The 23,167-nt window shown below is 43.2% G+C and overlaps 1 protein-coding gene across 1 annotated transcript; it reads right to left on the reverse strand.

The window, feature by feature from the left end:
* Window positions 1–277: 277 nt before the first annotated feature.
* dact1 (dishevelled-binding antagonist of beta-catenin 1) lies at window positions 278–21,944 on the reverse strand. The gene is made up of 4 exons (XM_008277132.1): window positions 21,660–21,944; window positions 10,724–10,853; window positions 9,824–9,937; window positions 278–7,256 (listed from the first exon to the last, which is right to left on the reverse strand). The coding sequence occupies exons 1-4, from the start codon at window positions 21,942–21,944 to the stop codon at window positions 5,332–5,334; spliced, it is 2,454 nt and encodes an 817-aa protein (XP_008275354.1). The 3' UTR covers window positions 278–5,331.
* Between the last annotated feature and the right edge of the window lie 1,223 nt (window positions 21,945–23,167).

A 23,167-nucleotide genomic window follows, 5' to 3' on the forward strand; every position in this document is an offset into this window, starting at 1 on the left:
ATCGAATCAAACCATCGGTTAGCCGTCGGTTAGCCGTGCTGCTGGCCTGGCTGCATACTTCGCAGACAGATCAGACTCTGACGGAGCCGTGAGAAATGTGCATGAAGAGATTTCATGCAGAGGTCAGAAGCGTGAAGCAGCTTAACACAGAAACACTGAGAGCTTGTGATGGAGCAGCAGGAAGGCCAACTGGGACAAACCAGGCCGGCTCCAGGCTGTGGTCTGGATCCAGGATTTCAGGTCAGAGGAAACACGAGCCCAGAACAATGACACATTATATGTTAAAGTCCACATTTAATGAAGCATAAAAAGGTTAAGCACCGTTATTGGCATACACAGACGTGATATATACACACAGGTCAGTAACAGTCAGCTATAGTTGCATATGTGAACATTTACAGAGTCGGATCAGCGTCGGTGGTTCAACCTTAGGAGGAGTCAAGTCTTACTTTGGGTTTATAGGTTGGTGGCCGTTTAACACTCAGAACCGAGTCTCGGATTTTAATGCAAACTGTGTCGGCGCCCGAAAAAAAGCTCAAAGTCAGACAAAATTAAAAATAGCTCAACGGAAAGGCGGCATGCGACAGCTGTGAAGGAGCTTTCTGTGGCTTTTTAAAGCTTCACGGGATCTATTTATATCAGGAATGTGTAAACTCAGCCCAGAATAGACGAGAACAATGAATTCAAAGAGTTTCCACAGAACTGTAAAGTTAAGGCGGTTCGTTAAGTACCAACGAGAACATCTGCAGTTTAAATGTAAAATCCTCACATTCAGTGAAATTCTCTCGTTTAGTGTCGTCCTAGAATCAGAAGATGGATATCAGACCGGTGTCCAGACCAGAGGCAAAGCAGGCCGAGGCCAGATTTAGCCTAGCTTAACACAAAGAGTGGAAGCACAGGTTAAAAAAGTTAGCAACAGCTAGCAAACTGATGCTAACTTTAGTGCACAAATTGTGTTCTGACAGTTCAATGATAGTTTAATTGACTTCCAAAAGCCCAAATTCTAACTTGTGTTAGCTTCGAGAGTCGACATGTTTGCATGCTGACAAACTTTGGAGCTAGGCTGGAATTTCATCCAGCTAAGCTGAACCAAACATACAGCATCAGTTTGCACCAGATTAGCTTTTACTCCCATAACAACATCAGCTAGTTAGCTTTAGCTTTCAGCTAACAAGGCTAAAGACAACCTAGTAACACAACAAAAGTCTGTTTTGTCTCTACCATTCTTTCCTCTCTCCCGTCACCCTAACCAGTTGAGGCAGACATCAGGCCTCCTTAAGCCTGGTTCTGCCAGACGTTTCTCAAAGGTAATCTCTGGACGTCCTGAGCTTCTCTTTTCTTTTTCTTTTCAGCAAAAACTCATTATGTTCAGTGAAGCTAAGCCATTAGCTTTGCTTCATCTCCAGTCTCTTTGCTGATCTAAGCTAACATCATCCTGCTGTAACAAGAGTTCGCTAGTAACAACAACTATACTATTTAACATGCTAACTGCCCATATTAGCTGGTGCTATATGCTAACTAGCTAGAATTACACCAACACTTGGTCCCTGCTTTCACCTAAATTAATCCAAACACATCCTGGACCCGACACAAATTTCTTTATCATTTCAGTTTCCCTTGTTTCCATTCTTCTTGACCAAACACATCCTGGTACCACAGCAGTTAGCTAGACATAGCTAGCTTACATTTCATATTCTCACTGTCTGTACGCTGCTGGTGCTATATGCTAACAAGTAAGTATAACCCCAACACTTTGCCTCCTGGTTAAAGCTTTAAAGCCAAACTAGGCTGAGCTGATACGGGTGTCCATCAATCAGTTTCTTTATCTTTTCAGTAAAAACGCTTCATGATATTTGGTTGAGTTAAGATGTCGTACGTGAACAACCTGTAGATCGTATATGTAGCTGTACACATCTAACAAAAGACATTAACACCTAACGTTGGCCGGCCAGCTGTTTTGCTGCTCAGCAGTTTCAACTCACTTCCAGAATCTGTGCTAAGACATGCTAGACATGTCTTTGACCTACAGTCTTAGTGTCCCGGACGAGACCGAGCTGATACCCATCTGATACCACTAATTAGAGAAGAAACATAATTTGAATTTTACCAACTCTTGGACTCCTTCTTAAATGATTTAAGGTAAACACAGAACCGCACTGAGCTCGGTTGGTGGATTTTACACATCCAGACTGCACTTTGCCAAAGTTTCAACCGCGTTTAGCGAATGTGTTCATGCTGCATCCGTCCTGGTCGAAACGAACAAAACCATCGGCTGCATTTCTAATTTTGAAAATGGAGAGACAGGTCACTGATCATAAAGTAGGAGGCAAATTGTACCAAAAGTTGAAACATCTAAATGCTGTATAAATGGTGCAACAGTATTAAAAAAGACAACATGTCATACTTGTGTGAACAAACGGCAGGTGAAGACCAGTCGGCCTCAGTTAGTACCATGTGTGGTTTCTATATGTACCAAGCAAATATATTAGGTTTTAAATAGCTTTCATCAAAAATAACAACTTAAATCAGGACAGTCTAAAAAAAAAAAAAGAGAAGCATGTACACGTGTTTGGCGTGCTGGGAAACAGCAAAGGGCAAAGTGATAATAAATACAAAGTAAGGCTACATACAAACAACAGATCAACAGCGTCCGTCCTGTCGCTTTGTCTCAAAGTGCAGGAAATAAAAAACCATTACTGCAGCGAGATCCGACCCAAACCCTCCGACCGACTCCAGCCGATCCATCACGGGAGCTTCCACTGTGGACAAACAACCACCCGAGGAACCAGCGCTCCCATCGAAGGAACCAAACACAGCGCCACCAGAGGAACGTTTAAGGAACTTTCAGTTTAGTCGAACACTGTCGTGGTTCTCCAGCATAACAATCAACATTTTTAAAAACCTGCAGCTGCAAACAGGTTTATTTGGTTTTGGCTCACTGAGCTTTGACACACCAACATGGAGCTGCAGAAGAAATCATCTGATTAGCCGACTGAAGTCCAGGCCTTGAAGATTACACAGGAATTTGAGGGTCTACAACTAATTTGCCACATCATCACAAGGCTTCAGATCATGAAGATAACACAAACCAAAGGAACCTTTAGCACCTTGTAGAGTTCTGGACGTTAAGTTGTTCTCCACTGCAGGAACTCGTGGGCTATTTTATGGCAACTTGGACCTTCTGACTGCAGCAACTGAACCTCCTTCAGCTCAGTTTTCAGCAGTTATGTTGCTGCTATGTGTTGCTGTTTTGGTGCACTTGGAGTCAATGTTGCATTCAAAGTTGTTGGAACCAGAAGGGCTGATGACAGGACACTCCTGTAAACGTTTACGTCAGATCACGCTGAGTTCCTGCAGTGGAAAGACACCTTTTAATCCCCGGAAATAAAAAGTTCTGGGACTCTTAGTGGAAACACGGATCCAGAAACATCTCAGACAGCTTCTGCATAAAGAAACAAACCAGAGACCAGTTCTACCAGAGACCAGAGGGTCCAACAGCAACACGAGAAGCCCCAGTGTGCTTCAAGCAAACGTTGGGCAGCAGTGTCTGAAACCTCCTTTCTGAGGGCGGATTCACAACAACTGAGGTGTGAACACAGGCGAGTCTTGAACTGTCCGCAGATCCACGTTGAGATACAAAACCAGATGCTCGTTTTGCAAAGCTTCTCAGAAACCAACAGTTCCTGCCGAGCCCAGTTTGCTGTACAGCAGACGGGGTAGCTTGTGATTCTGAACGCACACATTTGTTTAAAGACGTGAGCGAGTACATTTGAAATGAAGAAGCCACCTTGGAGCGTTTGGTTTTGGAAGGTGCTTCAGTGTTGCCTATTACCACAACGAAGGAGGCGGCAGGATGCAGCAAGGACTAAGGTGGTTTACAAACAACAACACCATTTGGGTCTAGCTAATTTGGTTACTTGCAAATTTATTTGGAATTTGCATCACTGAGTTTGATCCGTCTTGTGGTTCTAGTCTTGCAGAGGGACCTGGTGCTTGTCCTCAGATTAACACATACAAAAAGCTTTGGTCAGAAACGTTCTATCACAGAGAGCTAGGAAACTGGCAGATGTTCACATTGGACAAACTGTTGCCAGAGAACTGTTAAGAACGACTCATTTAATCAGCTATTCAGTCACTGGATGGATGGATGGAGTTCCACTTGGTTTCTGGTCAGCAGGGACAAATCTGTGGCCTGTAGTCCTTCAGGAGGTTTATTCGCCCTGATTCAGGAAGACGCTGCGACACTTTGTTGGACAACGTTTGTTTGAAGCAGACTGTTTCTGGGTCTGTTGGCCGAGGCACTTGATGACCAGGAAAGAAAGAGGGACGTGAAGGATGCCAATTTGATTGGCTAAACCTAAAGTCCAGACTTTCCCATCTATACAAAACGCATCTTATGCTCCGTTTGTGGGAATCTCAGAGATACACTTTGATGCATTTGGATGAAACCACTGATTTAAAAACAAAGTGATCAATGATACTGTTCAGGCAGCCATGTTGACTCGTTCAAGCTGAACTGGGTTTGGGGCATTGGAACTTCAGAGTATTAATACAGAACCTTCAAAGTGAAGGTCCAGGTGAACAACCCAGTGCTGTTTGAGCTTCAACTCTGTGAACCCCAAGAAGGACCAAACTATTGAAATATTTACATTTATCAGACAGGAACTTAAAAAATTAAATTAAAAAAAGTTGAACTTTCAAAAATTCAGTGTTCAGGTGAACTGCAGGCAGTGTTTTCTCAGAACAGAAAGAAGAATAAAACAGACTGGATCAATAAAGTAAATGACTCAAAAACAGTATACAGAGGAGTAGGTTGTTGTAAGATCCATTCAGCTGATGGTGGAACATCTTTCTACGTCTGATGAGCAGAGCAGAGAAGAAGGTAGACTTTGGAGAATGTGAATAGCTAAATACCTATAGTATCTACAGTATGTGGATTGAGGTGCAGGACTCATAAAAATAAAAGACAACATGCAGAGACTGGTTGGGGTTAAGTTACGTCCTTAGTTTTACAAATTGAAAATTAAAACTGATTCACATTCAGGTAAATTTAGAAATTTGGTTTTGAGCATTTAAACATCACAGTGAGGAAGAAAACCCAGCACTGGGTGGTTCAGATGGACTCGACTGCTGTTTGAAGACCTCCTGGGTGAAAGCTGAAGACACTGAGAGGTTCCATCAGGTGAGTTTGTTTTCTTGTTGAGCCTTGAAAACGTGGATGACCGGTTTGAATTTGTGGTTCGAGCTCGAGAAGTTCGGTTGAAATGTCAACACAGAAGAGTGTTCTTGGTTCAGGTGCACCGGCAGTGAGGGTTTAAGGCACCTGACATGTCACACGGTGGTCATGAGCTTCAGCGACCCCGACCTGAACCTCAGAATCTTCTTCTTTAGGTTGTGAGACGCCTTGATCTTGACGAAGGCCTTCGCCTGAGTCGCCTCCTGCCCCGCCGCCCTGACCCCAGCTGCCCTCGACTGCCCTCGGCCCCTGCCCATCCCGCCACCGCCGCTCTCCTCAGTGTCGCTGGTGGTGGTGCTCTCCTCCACCTCCTCCTCCTCACTGGACTCGCTGTCTCCGAAGCAGTTCGTGGTGTAGTTAGACCGCTCATCCTCGCTGGTGTCCACTATGGTGGAGTGAAACAGCGACGCGCACTCGGCTGAATACTCCGAGTCGCTTCCTGCGATGTAAGCGTACGGGCTGCTCAGCGGCGCCTCGGAGGACGCGGGGTAACCGTTGGCGGCAGAGATACTCAGCAGCTCCTTCCTTTGCCGCCGCTGAGCGCGCCTGAACGCCTCGTCGTATGGCATCTCCATGATTGCACGCAACCGCCGGTAATCGTTCCGCTTGTGCTTCGGCTTAGCGACAACCACGACCTGATCACGTCCGTGGTGATGATGGTGGTGGTTGCTGCTGTGGTGATGGTGGTGTCCATGGTGATGGTGCTTGGATGCACCTGATCGCACGCTGCTGGTATGCTTGTCCAGGACTCGGCCTTCTGGGATGGAGGCAGGAAGCCGTTTCATTCTGGACGAAGCACCTTTCTTGGACACCCTGATGGGGGCGACACCTCCGTCGTCCAGGAGGCGGGGCTTTTTAGAGCGCTGGGATTTATCAACTTTTCTCTCTGACGGCGGCTCACTGCGTTCAGACGCCCGACTTGTCTTCACCTTGACAGTCTTTACGTTCTTGCTGCCGCCTTTGCGGACCTTGACGGCTTCCTGCTGGGCAGGGACGTACCTGCCGTTGACCATGTGACTCCCTCCCGCCTCATCCTGACTCTGGGAGGAGGAGCCCAGACTGGCGAGCTCCGGCACCAACCGCTCACCCGTCTCCGGTTTGGGGCTGTTCTTCGGAGTACCTGTCTGGGTTTTAATGATTGGAGGGAGATGCTCCTGTGCCGGGGGGCAACATGGTTGCTTGGGGGCCGAGCTAGCTCTGGGCGTGCCCAGTCCCCTGAAGTCCTTCGGCAGCGTTGCGGTGGACGCTGCTGGGTGAGGAACAAGGCCTTTGCTCTTCTTCCTCAGGAGGCTGCTTGTGTTCATGTCGTTGTTGATGCGGGGAGATGCAACATCGCTGCTGCTGATCTGGAAGCCGTTTGGCATCACGTCAGCACTCAGAGTCTCCTGATTGTCACCTTTAACTTCCACAGACCTCTGAGGAGACGAAGCAGCAAAGTCTGCTGATGCTCCTGCAGCCGGCCAGCAAGGTTTCAGGTCAGACCCTAAACCAGAACCAGAACCAGAATTAGACGTCTGCCTCATGCAGAGACTGGCCTGCCTCAGGATGCTCTTCGAGGGGTCGGTGCTGATACTGGTCCGGGGCCGGCTGGTTCTGACGGGTTGGGCCCGTCGCTGCAGCAGGCTGAAGATGTAGCTGTCCAGTCGCTTCAGGGGAGGGTTCTGGGAGGAGGAGAAGGAGGCGGGCCAGGAGGAGCTCTGTGGCACCGGAGGGGCTGAAACCGGAGCAGGAGGGGAGGCTTCTGTTTTCAGGCCGTCACCTCCAGCCTCGTCTCTGCCGTGACCCAGCACCTGCAGGAAGGCCGGGCTTTGCACTGCCACGGCGTGCAGCGGGCTCGGGTAGCGGTAGACATCGCTGCCATTTCGGGCCACCAGGTCGCAGTGGTACTTAGACTGGGCGTCAACGTCCACGGTGGGCGGGTGAGGAGCCGACAGCGAGCGGCGGACTGTAGCCAAGGAGGACGAATCATCGCAGAGTCCTCCGAGCAGCTCGTCGCACTCCAAACAGCCGGACCGCTCATCTGCAGACAGAGAGAGGCGATGTTAGCAGAACCAGACACAGCTGCTATTTTAAACAGCTTCCAACACACACACAGGGAGAACGGATCAGAGTTTATTTCATGTTTCCTGACGTCAGCGGCCGACACTCTGACCACAGCTGTTTCCAGGCAGCAGTCTGATGAAATGCTCTGCTGACTGTGCTAATGACTCTGTTTGGTTCTGCAGTGGACGGAGCGCTCAGCCATTAGTAAGTGGAAAATTCTTTTCAGTGGAGACAGAGCGCTGTGAAATGTTAACCCTCCATGTCCACCGCGTCCCTGGATGGAAATGAAATGATGCACATGTCAGAGCCGAGCAGAAAACCCACACAGATGTTGCTCTGTGAGGCTCTGCAGGATTAGAGGCTCAGTTTGTGTCCAGCTCAGCAGAATTTTTCCTGGACTCAGTTCAGTGCTGGAAACACACCGGACACACAGCAGAACGGCTGCAGAGCAAACACACCAACAAGTAACTGCACAGATGGAAGTCCTGGAAGTCAAAACGGCCCCACAAGTCCTCCGAGAATCACATGTTCTGGAACCAAAACAAACATGGACTGGGACCAGCAGATCGTTCTGTTGACATGCAGAATGTTTGTGCTGAAAGAGGAAACAGTTCAGAGTCTGTCTGAGGTCCTGGAAGGACGACCAGAACCTGAACTCTGTGAAAAGAAGCTTCGACTTCAACTAAAGCTGCTCGTTTACTCGTATGTCGCCAACAAAGTCAGTCATAAATATCAAAGGCATTGAAAAGATATCTATTAGTGAACAACTGCACATGTTTATGGATTTACTCTATTTATCTACTTTGAGATTTTTCCAAAATGACTCCTGAACAATTTAAGAGTCATCGAAAATTATTCAAACTGTTTCTAGAATGATTCAAAAGTTATCCAAAGTCGAAAAAAAAAATCCAAAATAACTTAAAGACTTGTGCAAAACTACTCAAACTCAAGCAGAGCCTTTATGTGCACAAAAAAACAGCTGAAAGAAAGCAGGAATCAAAAAGAAGAACATGCATTGGTTTATGTTGGTGGTGTCTTTACAGTGTCGGCTTAACTTCACACTCTGACGTCTAAAATGACCTAAAATTAGTGTAAATCGACCAAAACATCCTGAATCACTTAGAATTTATATAAAACAACCACAAAAATGTCTCAAATGACTTGAAATTGGTCCAAAATGACAAAAAAAAAAGTCCAGAAAGATTTAAAAACTGTTAAAAATGACTTAAAAACGTACAGAATGAACGACTATATGAAGGAAGGGAGAAACCAGAACATTAGTTTTGCTTCTTGTCGGCGGCCTCTGTCTGCATCAGAACAAACTCCTCGCTGACCTCTAACCTGCAGCTCTGTTTCTCAGCAGAGAAGATTTATTTAAACTCGGAGGATCGTAAAGCTGCGACGGCTGCAGGGCTTCAGGCTGCAGCTGCAGTGAAACGACGCTGCGCTCCAACTCAAAACGCCGTCAGACGCTGAACATTTCTCTGATAAAAGCCATCAGCTGCTGCTGCAGAACAGCCCGCAGCCTGCTTGGTTTTCATTTCAGTTTAATAATTAGGTTTCCTGTCCGCTGTGTAAATAAAGCCCCGAGGGGAGGATCGTGTAAATGAGCAGACAGAAATAAACCAGATATGAAGCTGAGCAGATATTCTGACATGTCACAGCAGGAAAAACATCAGCGACGACGGAGCTCAGACTCATCGTAAATATTTTCAGCAGCTCTAGAACTTCGTGTTCCTCTGTTTCCATGTTCCTGAGGGAACGTTCAGGACCTGAACTGAGTCACCAGATCCAGCGGTTTGTGTCGGTAGCTAAACAACAACACAGTCAAATGAACATCTAAACGAAGAAAACTGATTTACATACAAGAAAAAACATTTTCTATCTTTAATATTAAATAAATAAAACGTGTATTTTGGCTATTTAATGATTAACGGAGGATATTTCAATCCGTCAGAACAACACATTTAATAAACATAAATATATATATATATATGTAATTAAACATTTTATAAATAAGAAAAAAATACACTGACAATTAAAAGGAATTAATAAATATGTGACTTCTGCTTTGAGAATAAATGTTTAGGAAATAAAAATCTATTAAAAAAGGTTAGAAATTAAAACACGTGAATGATGGCAAATGAAAGTAAGTGGAGAAAAAAAATGTGAAACTAAAAACAGGAATAAGTAAATAAAATAAAACTGTGGAGAAAATGTCAGCTGCACATAAAACGTTTGATAAATCAGGACTTTAAACCTGAAATATGTTTACTGAATATTCTGTCGGCTTTTGCAAGACAAATCCTGTTTCCATGTTTAAATGGACATGTGGATGTTTTTGTGCCTTTTAACAGTTATCACAGATGATCTGCTTTTATTTTGAAGTAATTCATAGTAAAAGCACTTCCGGGTCTGGGTTAAACTTTTATTTTGAAGGCCACCCTCAGAGAAACACCTGACCAGCAGATGGAGTGGTGCCATGCCACTCAGGTGCTTCTCTGTGGACGGGGCTTCCTGCTGTCCAGGGGTGTTGGGACGTACCTGTGGACGGGAGGCGTCCGTCGGAGTCGGCCGTTGAGCAGAAACACTCGCTGAAGACCGAGTTGGACGAGTTGGACAGCGAACCAGACGCGGCGTCACTCAGCTCGTAGAAACCTGAGACAGGAAGTGGACAGGTGAGCAGGTCTGATTGAAACCTGCAGAATCGTCTTCATTGATCCTGTTAACTGTTGGGCACAAATATGCTGAAGCTAAACTTGAACTCTGAACTGTTTGGCTAAAAAGCCCCTACATTTTTTTTTAACCAATGTATGATTCTGTCAAAAAAATCAACCATTATCTCAGATTTTTTCTTTTTTTTTTTTTAAATGTTGGACTTTTACCTCAAAAGTTTTGAGCTTTTTTTGTGTCAAAGATTTTACAGAATTTTCACTTTTCCATCCAAATCTTTCATTTGAATCTCATAATTGCTGACTTTATCTCATAGTTTTTACTTTTTATGTGATCATTTTCATCCTGACTGCATTTCTTTGTTTGTTTCTCTGGTAGAAACTGGTTTCCAATCAGTTTTAGAGCTTCAGCTTGTTTGTTTTTGATGAAAAGCTTTGAATCATCTTTTCTTCAAACAACTCAAGAAAAATCTGGCAGATTCCTGCTCTCAGAGGAAACCAGCAAACCCAGTAAAATATGAATAAATGCAGATATTAAATGATAGACAGACCTTCAAGCAGCTGGCAGTTTTTAAGGACAAGGTTCTGTTTTGTTTTTCTGATTTCTAACATAATAAAAGCTGCAAAGATCACACTGTATGCAGACGACACCGTTTTCTATACATCGGCTAATGCTGACCTACAATCTGACTTTCACACACTTCAGTTGGTATTTCTTCATTAAAGTCAACCTCCGGGGAAACTGTCTGATGTTATATAAAGTTTCTGGTACCTGAGCTCGGTCGGCTGTCCGTCTCCAGCTGGTCATGTGATGCCTCGGTGTCCAATCGCAGGTCACTGATCTGTCGGTCCAGTTCCTGCAGCTGAGTGATGAGACCAGCGTCCCTCCTCCTCAGACAGTTCTGATGGACCAAACAGAGAGAAAGTACATTATTTTATCTTGTAATCATCTCATCACACGTTATCTCATGTCATCACTTCACTATTGTATCTTGAATCATCTCATAATGCCTCATTTCAGCATCAAAATAAATGTCATCATCTTATCTCGCCTCATTCCATCTCATCTCTTCATTTCATCTCTTATTTTCTCTTTTCATCATCATCATAGATCATTTCATCTCATCCTGTCTCATCCTGTATCATCTCATCACATCTTATCTCGTAGCATCTCATATCATTTTATCAGTAACATCATTATTTTATCTCGCTTTATCGCATATCATCTTTTCATCATTTAATCTTGCATCATCTCTTTTCATCTCTTCACAATCTCATCTTGCATTGTTTCATTTCATCATCGATCATCTCGTCTCTTTTCATCCCATAACATTTCATGTCTTTACCACTTCATCTTGTATCATCTCATCACATCTCATCTCATTACTTCATCTCATCTCGTATCTCACATCATCATCTCATCTTGCAGCACATTATCCTGTCTTATGGGACAATCTCATTTATCACACCTCATCATCATCATCATTATCATCGTCATGTCACTTCATCATCTTCAACTGAATCACAAATATCTGCAACATGTTTGGTGACACATCTTACAACAATAACCAGTTCCAGAACCAGAATCTTTCTGGTGAAAAATCAGCTGCTTAGAAACCAAACCAGACTCTGAAACTAAACGATTATGTCAGTAAGACTTTGTGAAAACACAAAAACGGGCTGATTTCGCTGCTTTTCCGTCCTCGGATCAGACGAAAGCTCACCACAGTCGGACTCATCGGCTCTGACGAACAGCGAACTCTGAGTCAGGACGAGCATTGTCTGAGAGCGGCCCGGTATCTCCGACTGTGGTCCGAGGATCAGAAGCTGCAGATAAAAGCCACACATGGATTTAATTGTCCTGATGAAGTGAACAGAAACTCTGATCTCAGACCTGCTGCACTTCAAAAGACTTCAAATCAGAGCCGCAGATAATGGAAGAGAAGCTGATATTCTTCTGCAGCAGACACTGAAAACATCCAGAATGTTCAGCAGACGGCTTACATGACTGGATCTGGACGACTGTAGCGTCACTCTGGACCAGTTCAGAGTCATTCTGCTCCGGTTTCAGGTCATTTTAGAGACGCTTCAAGTCCTTTTGCAAAAGTTTTTCACACATTCTGATCAGATTTTATGTCATTTTGTGCAGCATTGACTTGTGTCGGACACATTTTTAACCATCGTGGAAAAGTTTAGAACCATGTTTTCCCAACGTAGTGTCGTTTTGGACAGGTTTTAAATCACTTGGGACAAAATTAGAGTAATTTCAGATTGTACATCATTTGGGATCAACTAAAAAGTCTTTTTTTGACAAGTGTTGAATATTTTTTGGACACATCTGAGTCAGCTTGGTCAAATTTTTAAGTAATTTGGGCAAGATTTAATCATTTGATGAGATTTTGGGTCATTTTGGAAAAGCTTTAAGTTATTTGGACAGGTTATGAGTATTTCTGCTCAGATTTTAGGTCATTTTAGTCATTTTGCAAAAGTTTTTCATGACATTTTGATCAGATTTTATATCACCGACTTGTGTCGGACGCATTTTCTAACCATTGTGGGAGAGTTTAGAACCATGTTTTCCCCCAATGTAGTGTCGTTTTGGACACAATATCAGTCGTGATGGAAACATTTTGAGTCATTTTGGACAAGTTAAGAGTAATTTAGGTATTTTTTGACAAGTTTTCAGTATTTCTGGACACATTTTGAGTCCATTGGTCAGATTTTTAGGTCATTTTGGACGATGTCAGGACCTTTCAAATAAGTTTATAGTAAGTTTAATCAGATTTTGAGTTATTTTGGAAAAGCTTTAAGTCCTTTTGGGCATGTTTTGAGTATTTTTGGGTGGGTTTTGAGTATTTTTGGGTGGGTTTTGAGCCATCTGGTTTGGAAATAATGCGTTCTACTGTCAGATTTTATCTACATGGGCTGTTTCCAAGGAGCAGACCATTTAAATGCCAATTTCACAGTCGATCATTTTAATTTTTAACCCTGATGGCAGCCGAACAACTGATGCTGTGTTTCCTTAAAATAAAAGCTCAGTGTGTCCAAGAAGCCTTGAATCAGAGTAAAAAACGTGAAGTCGGGACTCTAAGAACAGAGCGTTTTGTTTTTGTTAATAAAGTTGTGATTGATTTGTTGTTCTGCACGTCGTGAAGCCGAAGCGGTAAAACGTTCAGATGGACTTTAAACTCTCTGCAGCTGCTCTGACAGAAACAGTGTGACTGCCGGTTTCATTATTGATCCTCAGTGATCGGTGGTGATCGATCAGCTGATGAGTCACAACGTGTTTGAACAGGATCAGGTTTCAGATCTTCGTTGGACTGAACTTAATCTGAGTTCAACCAGAACTACTGCAGACTTTAGGATGTTTGATTTAGATTTAAAGATCAGAAAGTTCCCTGAAACTGAAGCGACTTCAGGGTCAAATGATCCAGTTTGAAGTCGACACAAAGACAAAGAGGCAAACTTTAATGATAAAGTTTGATTGTCAGCGGCTGAAAACACGAAGCGAAGCTGCAGAGACGATAAAATCAGACACAGCGCAGCCCCTCCCCCCTCGGAGATGGAAAACATGCGGGTTATGCGACGCTGCTGCAGGTCATGTGCTGCATTCCTGGGACTGAGCTGCTGCAGAAACAGAAACTCTGAAGCCTCCTCGCTCCCTCGTTCCTCTCAACTCCTCCACTCGTCTCCTCTGCCCTTTTTCCTCCTTGTCTCCTTTCTCTTATTTCCGTATCTCTTCTCACATCTCCTCGTCTCCTTGTTTCCTCTTTCCTCCTCTCCTCTTTTCTTGTCTCCTACATTCTCTCTCCTTTGTCCATGTCTCCTCTCTTCTGCTCTTGTTTCCTTGTCACCTTTTTTCCTTTATCCTCTCCTTTTCCCTGCTCACATTCTTTTTTTTGTCTCCCGTTTGCTTTTCTCTTTTACTTTACTCTTTTCATCTCCCCTTTTCCTTGTCTCCTCATTTCCTCTCCCCTCTCTTTTTTTCTCCTTGTTTCCTCTTTCCTTAGTTTTCAGATGGACTCTCTCCTCTCTCCCCGACTCGTGTCTCTGTCTCCTATTAACTTTTCATCTCCTCATCTCCTCTTCCCTTGACTCCTATCTCCTTGTCTCCTCTTTCCTCATCTTGTCTCTCCCCGTTTCCTGTTTCCTTGACACCTATCTCTTCTCTCCTTGACTCCTCTTTCTTTGTGTTCTTTTTCTCATTGTGTCCTTGTTTCCTTTCCTTTCTCTTTTCATCTCCTTGTCTCCTTGTTTCCTCTCTCTTCATCTCTTTACTCCTTTTCTCCTATCCCCTACCTCCTTGTCTCCTCTTCCCTTAGTTTTCAGATGAACTCTCTCCTGATCTCCTTGTCTCCTTTCCTCATCTTGTATCTCCTTGTTTCCTTGACACCTATCTCTTCTCTCCTAGACTCCTCTTTCTTCCCTTGTCTTTTCTCTCCGTGTCTCCTCATCTCCTATCTTCTGATTTAAAAAACTACAAACCAAAAAGATCAGCTGAAGTTTGTTAAAATGCTGGAAAAACTGGAGAAAACTCGACCAATCTTTCTTTCTCTTACTCGTTTTTGTCAAAACCAACGTTCGTTTTGTCATTTTCAACGATTCAAACTCACTTTGGACAAACGTCAAGCATCAGGTTGTAAAACTGTGTCTGTTTTAGCAGCTACCTGAGGCTAGCACTAACAATGCTAAGCTAGTATTTGTAAACGCTAACACGGGCGGTTTGCTGCGAAGAGATCAGTAACGTTACAGGTCGTTTGCTGCGTTCAACAGTTTGGATCATTGAACGTCATTTAAAATAGATTCATTTGTTTTCGCTGTTTGATTTAAAATTCAGTCGTTTATTTTATCTGTTCTTTACAATGTTGGTGGTTGTAAACAAATTTATCAGCATCTATAGAAACATCCACAGAATTTGATTAATCAATATTATATTATCCATCCATTTTCTATACACCATTTAATCCTCACTAGGGTCGCGGGGGGGCTGGAGCCTATCCCAGCCGACTTAGGGCGAAGACAGGGGACACCCTGGACAGGTCACCAGTCTATCACAGGGCCACACTTAGAGACAGACAACCAAGCACACTCACATTCACACCTATGGACAATTTAGAATCACCAATTAACCTCAACATGTTTTTGGACTGTGTGGGAGGAAGAGAGAACCCACGCTGCACGGGGAGAACATGGAGACTCCACGCAGAAAGATTCCGGTGTCCCCACCGGGACGCGAACCGGCAACCTTCTTGCTACGAGGCAACAGTGCTACCAACTGCAGCCCTATATTATATTATATTATATTATATTATATTATATTATATTATATTATCTCCAAGTGGGTGAAATGTAATCCAACATTGTATTAAATAAATATTGTTTCCCTGTTTAAACGTACGTTTTTCTGACGTTGCAGCTCCGCCGGCTGATTCACTATCGTGTCGTTTTAATAAAGCCGGAGCCTCTAAATGCTGAACTCATGACTGTCAGTCTGAGGTGAGTCTTTAATGACAAACACCACGATTCACATTTAAACCCTCCTGCAGGATTTTCTCTCTCAGCAAGAACTTCGCCTCCAGAATCGCTGACCCGTCAAGTTGGTACCGACGGTGACGAAGGCAGTAACATGTCAGAGGAGCTGAACAAGACTAAAATGTTGTTGATTATATCTTAAAAAGCTGTTACAAGAAACTAAAATCACCCAAATGACACCATTTATCACCCAGAAGCAGAATAAAGAATGTTTTTAACTTTTTGAACACATCATCCATCAGAAAAACTAACCAGATCTGAGCTTAAAGTCACCATCGTTCATTAAAATCATGTTATTCTACATATTTAATTAAAAATTTTGTCAAAAATATGATCAGACAAACTTTTTTTTTTTTTTTTTTTTACTGTGGACAAGTTTCAAATCATTTTGAACAACTTTAGACTGAGAGGAAAATCCAACCGACTGAATCAATAAATAAATGGATCAGAACCAGAGAACAGAGGAGCCAGTTGGTGGAGATACATTCAGCTGATGGTGGAACATCTTTCTACAGCTGATGAGCAGAGAAGAAACGTCTGGAAACATTGAGATACTCATATATCCTTAATATGCCTCCATTTTTTCCAATGTTGGTAAAAACTTTGGGATTCAAGACTCAAAAATGACTCAAACATGGAGATAGTTCAACATCTGTAGTGTGAGGAGATAAAACGACCACAAAGAGACGTGAAATACACAAAACAACCCAAAAAACAAGAAATACACGACCCGAGATCAGAAAACACGAGTTAAACGAGACACAAAACGACAACAAGCAGGAAAAATGAGAAACAAAACGAGCAAAAACAACAAAAGACAAAACGTTTCTAGAAGTTCTGTGGTTGCCATGGTTCTGAGTCCTGCTGACAGAAGACATCTCTGAGTTCTCTCTCCTCCTTCAGTCTCAGTGAAGGAACGTCCAGAATCTGCTTCCTGAGTTCAGAGAGTTAAACTGAGCTCCAGTGATTCTACAGATTCATGTGTAACCGTCTCGTGTTTCGTCGCTTCATCACATGTCTTAAATCTGTTCTGCATTTAAAATCAAAACGTGAGAAGAATCACTGGAACACGTTTCCTTCAGCTTTAAACACCTCGCCTGAAACTCACATTACTCGGTTTTATCTCAGACAAAGAGGAGTTTATCTGCGGACCTCACTGAACCGCCTGGTGGTTTATTTATCAGCATCGTTACTGAGAACGGATCCAACAGCCGATAACTCATTTCTAATTAGAGATCCGTTCAGCCTCCTGCCTCCCTTCACATCCTCCCACTAAACAAACGACACAAGTTAGAACCAAACCGCAGAGACTTCATCTGCTGACAGAGCCAACAGAAAACACCCAACAGCTGGAAATCAAACCGCAGTTCCTCCGGCAGCCACTCGAGGCTCCAGCAACGAGTCAGAACCTCCAGGTCAAGATGTTGGACTTCACAGCAGAAATAAACGTGTTCACAGCTGGAACAGAACATGGTTCTGGTCTCTGGAGTTCAGGTCCAGTTCATGACAACTGAACAGGAAATGACTCTTTACAGAACTCAACGTTTTAAATTAAATTCAGGCTTAAAGGTTTGACTTATCAGAGCGTAGCTGCTTTGAGTGTTTAAGACTGGTTTTAGGATTAGCTTTGGACTTATTTTAAACTGGATTTAGACTATGTGTTGGAGAGGTTCTGGATTGTGTTTGTAAACTGGTGTTAGACTTGGTTTTGAACTTGGTTTTAGGCTTGGTGTTGAACTGTTTTAGACCTGATTAAGACTGTTTTCAAACTTTGTTTTAGGCTGTCTTTAGACTGGATTTAGATTTGGTCTTGGGCTGGATTCAGACTGGTTTTGGGTCGGTTTTAGACTTGGTTTTAGACTTCATTTGGACTGCATTAAGACTTGGTTCTAGTTTTGATGTAGGCTGATTTTTGAATAATTTTAGACTTGAGCTTGGGCTGGTTTAAACTGGTTTAGGACTTGGTTTTATACTTGTTCTTGGCTGATTTTAGACTTGATCTTGGACTTCATCTTGACTGGTTTTAGAGTTTTTGTCGGGCTGTCTTAAGTCTAGACTGTTTTTAAACGTGTTTTTGGACTTTGTTCAGGGCTGGTTTTAGGTTGGTTTGGACTAGTTTTAGACCTGCTTTGGACTTGGTGTTGGACTGTTTTTACATTTGGTCTTGGAATCCAGCAGAACTCGAACCAATCAGATCTTCTGTTCTCACGTTTACTGCCACTGATCCGATCAGTTTGATTGATGATAGAAAAACAGAATCTGAAATCTTTGCTCTTCCGTTTGCGGGTCAGAACTTCTTGTGGTTTCAAATGTTTCTGATTATTTCCAGATTTTCATTTTCTTTGTGCTCCAAAGAGAAAACAAGCAGAACTCTGAAGCTGTTCCTGCTCTAACTGGTTGGACATGAGGTCCGGCACAGAAAGGACAGGACCAGTACTCGGTCCAATATTAGGACCAGCACTGAGACCAGGACCAGTATCCAGAGCTGGGCCCGGTTCTCCTGCTGAGCCTCCTGCAGACAGTCAAACAGTGTGTTTGTGTCTCAGCTGCTGAAAGTCGATCTGCAGAGTTTCCAGCAGGAATCTCCATTTGTTGCTGCTGCGCTCGGGGGTGGGAGCTTCGAGCAGCTTTAATGTGCTCCAGATTGAGTTCAGAGCTGCAGCTGCAGGACAGAAAGAGTCGAAACTCTCAGAAACGTGACTCAGATTTCCTCTGAAAACACGACTGAAGTCTGCAGGAACGAGCAGCTGCTGGAGACGAACACGACGCTCGAACCTCCGGAAACATCTGAAGATAAAACTGAAGCGAGCGAGCAGCTGCCGAGCGAAACCCCGAAGCTTCTCTGCTGTTTGACTTCACACCGGCTCGGCTTCAAAGCTCCAGCCGACGCGCCGACGTGTTAAAAGTTGCACCTGAACGCAGCACGAAGACGGCAACAGCTGCAGCAGGACAGAAAACACGTTGACAGAAAAACAAGAGTGTGGAAACAAGAGGCCTCTGAACCACAGGAAGACGTCTCATCTGGAGATCAAACCCCAAAACGACTCCGTTCATCAGCCAGAAGCTCCAACAGTCAGCAGATTCTCAACCTTCACACACTTCCTGAACTAATCATGAGTGACGTCCATCGAAAACGCAACTCAATCTGAGCTTAAAGTCAACATTTTCCAACAGAATCACTTCATCCATCATGTCCCATTTAAACATTTGTCTTAAAATAAACCAGATCCTGTAAAAAGTGAAATATTCAGTTTCTCGATGCGACGGTGACGTCACGCCTGAATCAGGAACTATTAGAGGTAAACATATAGAAATATGTAAACATATATAAATATGGACTCATGCTCATCACATCTGATCAATCTGTGATGAAAACTCAACAAAAATAACTTTTTTTTTCATTTTTGTTATGAAATATTTCACATTTAAAGTTTTCTGTATGTTCTGTTTTTATCACTAATTGACGTCTGAATCATTTATATTTTAGTTTTCATGGCAGCTTCAGTTTCTTGTCATATTTTATTTCATCTATTCGTCAGCATCACAGATTCTGATCAATGATGTTTTTATCTCTGATAGTTTCTCAGATTTCATTGTGAGAAAAAAGCTGCTGACCAACAGGACGTTCGTTAAACAGAAGTGTGCAGCTGAACCTTCACAGACGTCGTTATTAACATCCACACTGATGATCGGAGGCGGAAGAAAACCCAGAACATCTGCTGTGTTTAACGATTAATCGATCAAACTGTTTAATTTGATGATTTCTTTGGGACTACATCAGAACCCTGCAGGTTCCTTCAGGGACTCGGTCCAGATGAACTCCTGACTCGTGTTCGTCGTCGCTTTAACTCGAAGCAGCTGTCTGAGCGCCGCTGACATACTTTCATTCTTAAATCCAACCAGCAGCTGATTAAACCTCCTCGGAGCCTCGCCGACGCCTCGTTGGTCCGTCGGGAACCAATCAGAAGTCTGCAGCTGTCCTGATTGGCCGGTTAATTAATTAGTTGCCTGGTAACGATCACAAGTCGTTTGTATGAGTTTGTAATGAAAGTGACGCTTCAGAAAAACACGAGATCTGATCAAATACAACAAAAGTACAACAGAACCAGAACCACCAGACGAACTGATTCATCACATCAGTTGAACCCAAATCAGGTTTCAACATTAAACCATAAAACCCAGTTCAGACTCATAGTTTACGCTGTGAGGAGCTGATTTTTGTCCCCATAAGTGCAGAAAAACACACACATCCTCCTCTCTGGACTTTCCCATCATCCTCTCTGGCACCGGTCCGACAGAAACATCGTGATTAAAGCAGCAGGAGCTCGTCATCGTCGTGACTTCATCGTCTTTACAGACCTTCATTATCTGACAGTAAAGACACTCATTAAGGGAAAACGTCCACAGAAACAACAAAACCGTTCAGGTTCTTCTGCTTCTCCTCATGACCGTGTGAAGCTTTTCTCCTGAACATTAGACTCAGAACCACGAGAAAGCTCAATAATATGAGAAAACGGGTTTATAAGTCAGAGAAAATTCCCAACTACGACTAAGAAACAGCCTCGTGTTTCTAACAGAGATCAGAATCTGAATGAACGCTGATGAGAAAACTCTCAGCTGTTATAAAAACTGATTCAGAACTACAGAAAACGAATAAATAAAAAAGAAAGAAAGAAAGAAAGAAAGAAAGAAAGAAAGAAAGACAGATTTCACTCATATTTACAAGAAAGCTAAATGTTCTCATAATTCTCATGATTATGAAAAACTATCTCATAACTACAAGAACAGTTTCACAGTTATGGAAAAAATGACTCATAAATACATGAAAATTAATTACAATTATTTAAAAAAAAAAAAAACAACCCACCTCATACCACTATTAGACATCTTTGTGAGAATTACTACAAAATAAATGTAATGAGAAAAATAGCCTCATTATGTTAGATCAAAATTACAACAATTATTTTCTCATAGTTAGGAAAAAATATCTTATAACCACGGAGAGAAAATGATCTGATAGTTATGGGAAAACTCAGATACGACAAGCAAATATTCTGAGAAGTACTTTGAAAAACATCCTCAAAAAAGTGAGATAATTCAGAATTACTACAGAAAACACGACAATGAGAACGTTTTCTCATAATGATGGGAAAAATATTTCAGAACAACGAGACTCACAATAACAAAAAAAAAGCATAATTATGAGAAAAATCCTCCTAATTGTTAGAAAAAGATTTCATAAGTACAGAAAGAAAACAATCTCACAAGAGGAAACCCATTGAACACTCACTGATGAGAACTTCAGTTTTTGATTTATTGATCTACAGTCATTTTTTTCATGTTTTCAGATCATAAATCAGTTTCTGTCATCTGGTTTGAGCTGGTGGAGTTCCTCAGGGTTCCGTTGTGGATCCTTTACTTTTTACATTAGTGACTCTGTTCAACAATCTGCTGGTAGTTTCCGTCTGATCGAGTTTATTGATCAAAATACAGAACTGCTATAAAAAAAATTTAAAAACGTCGTATTTTCTGGAGCTTTCAACCGCATCCGTCAACAGATCGAGTTTGTTCAAATGGAGCTCGTTGAGATGATTTGATTTGTTTCTTGTGTGTTTATGTAAACGTCTGACTCAAATGAACGATTTCCACATTTTTAACGTCAGTCGTCAGATTTTCTTTAATTGATCGATTCTTTAAGTAGCAGCAACCAGAAACCTGTTATCAGTGAATCTATTGATTACCTGATGACTGATCGACTTGTTTGTTCTGTTAAACGTCAGAAAAGATTAAGTTTAAACTGTCAGATACTTTTTGTGTTTTCAGTGTTCTGTCGTAAAACTCACACAAGCAGCACTGATTGATTGATTGATTGATTGATTGATTATTTTGGTGATTTATTGAATTAATTCCTCCATGTTCTGTTGTTACCATTTTATTTTTCTGCCACAATAAACTGAATGTTTGGGTTTATTGGGACAAACTGATCAGCTGATGATCTCCTGACAGATTGATTGATTGATTGATTGATTGATTGATTGATTGATCATCAGCTCTCCCTCTCTCCAGGTGTGTCTGAGCTCCTGACCCCTCCCTCACCTCTGACCTCACCTGGGTCGCTGTGAGGTCACGCTGAGGTCACAGAGGTCAGAGGTCACGTGACGGACAGGTGAACTTACCAGCTGTTTCCGGAGCAGCAGGATGTTCTCCTCCAGCAGCTTCTCCTCGGAGCTCAGCTCCCTCCGCCGCTGCTGCTCCTCCTCCTCTTCCTCCTCCCGGAGCTCCAGCGCCGCCCGGACCAGCAGCTCTTGCCGCTGCCGCAGGAACTCCAGCTCCCCGAGGCCGGACACGGTGGCCTCCAGCCGCTCCCGGACCGACCGCTGCCGCTCCGCAGCGTCCGCGTCCGCCGCCGCCGCACGGCCGCGGCCGGCGGCGTCCCTCCGGGAGGAGCCGGACAGCAGCATGTCCTCCGGCAGAGCGTCCGCTGGGAGCTCAGGGTCTCTGCGGGGACATGGTGCTGAGCGGCGGGTCGGGAGGAAACACCTGGAGGCTCACCTGGAGCAGCAGGTCCGGACGGAATCAACCGGTGGTTCAACGTGCTCCTTCAGGAAGCTGCTCTGATAATCCGGTCAGTGGGTCCCGGTTCCTCTCAGCAGCACGTCCCGGTAGATCCCTTCGTGCTCCGGGCTGCAGCAGACACCAGATCCGTGAGAATGGAGCAGAGAAGCGGGAGACGGAGCGTCCTGCTGCCGCTCCTCCTGCAGCTCCGACCGCACTGACCGCAGCGTCACCGCGAGCCCTCAGGCCCCGCCCACACGGTGACGTCACGCTCAGTAGCACGCCCGTTTAGTGAAGTGTGCAGCAATACGCCCATGTACTTCCTACCGAGACCTTCAAAATAAGATATTTACACAGTGTTTGTATGAACATTGTATTAATAACAATAAATAATATCCTCATTATTGATGACCTTGTGACTTTTAGAAAAACCTCTTTCTATCTTTTTTTAAAAGAATTGTCTTTTTTTCCTTTAATATTGTCTTATTGCTGTGGCACCGCCTTGACAACAGTCACTTTGCATTTAACAGGAGGAGCATGTGACAAATTTAAACTCTTCAATCTTGAACAACAAGCAAGAGAAAGAAGACATTTCACAAAAATATTATAAAAATCTGAAGGAAATGAGCTGAACAGAGAAGACTAGATCAGAAGCTTCACGTTATCGGTTCGACACATTACAGACATAAATAGTGAATTATTAGATTCTATTTAGATACTTAAACAATAAAGAAACGAGTTCTCCTGTTGTCAGATAAACACATTTACCAGTTACCTGCAGTCATGTTGTTTTTAGATATTTAGTGACAAAAAAAGGACCTGCAGTTCACATGAGGTTGAAATCATCTTTAAAGTTGAACATTTAAATTTTCTTGGCTAAGGGATGGAACCCCCTGAGCCTGTACTTTGATACCTTTTCAAACAAAAGAAGATATTCAACTCAATTTAAGGAAAATAGGTTTAACATCTGTTTCTAAGTGAAAGCAAATTGATTTAATATGTAAAAGAAAAAGAAATATAATACATTTTATTTTGTAAAAGGTATAATATTGTACTTCCTGTCTGATTGTGTGTATTTCTGTGAACTTGATGCTCCGCCCCGTGGAGCCGCCTCCGAGCTGAGGCTCCC

Source organism: Stegastes partitus, unplaced genomic scaffold (genome assembly GCF_000690725.1).
Source record: "Stegastes partitus isolate 25-593 unplaced genomic scaffold, Stegastes_partitus-1.0.2 Scaffold89, whole genome shotgun sequence".
Taxonomy (NCBI): domain Eukaryota; kingdom Metazoa; phylum Chordata; class Actinopteri; family Pomacentridae; genus Stegastes; species Stegastes partitus.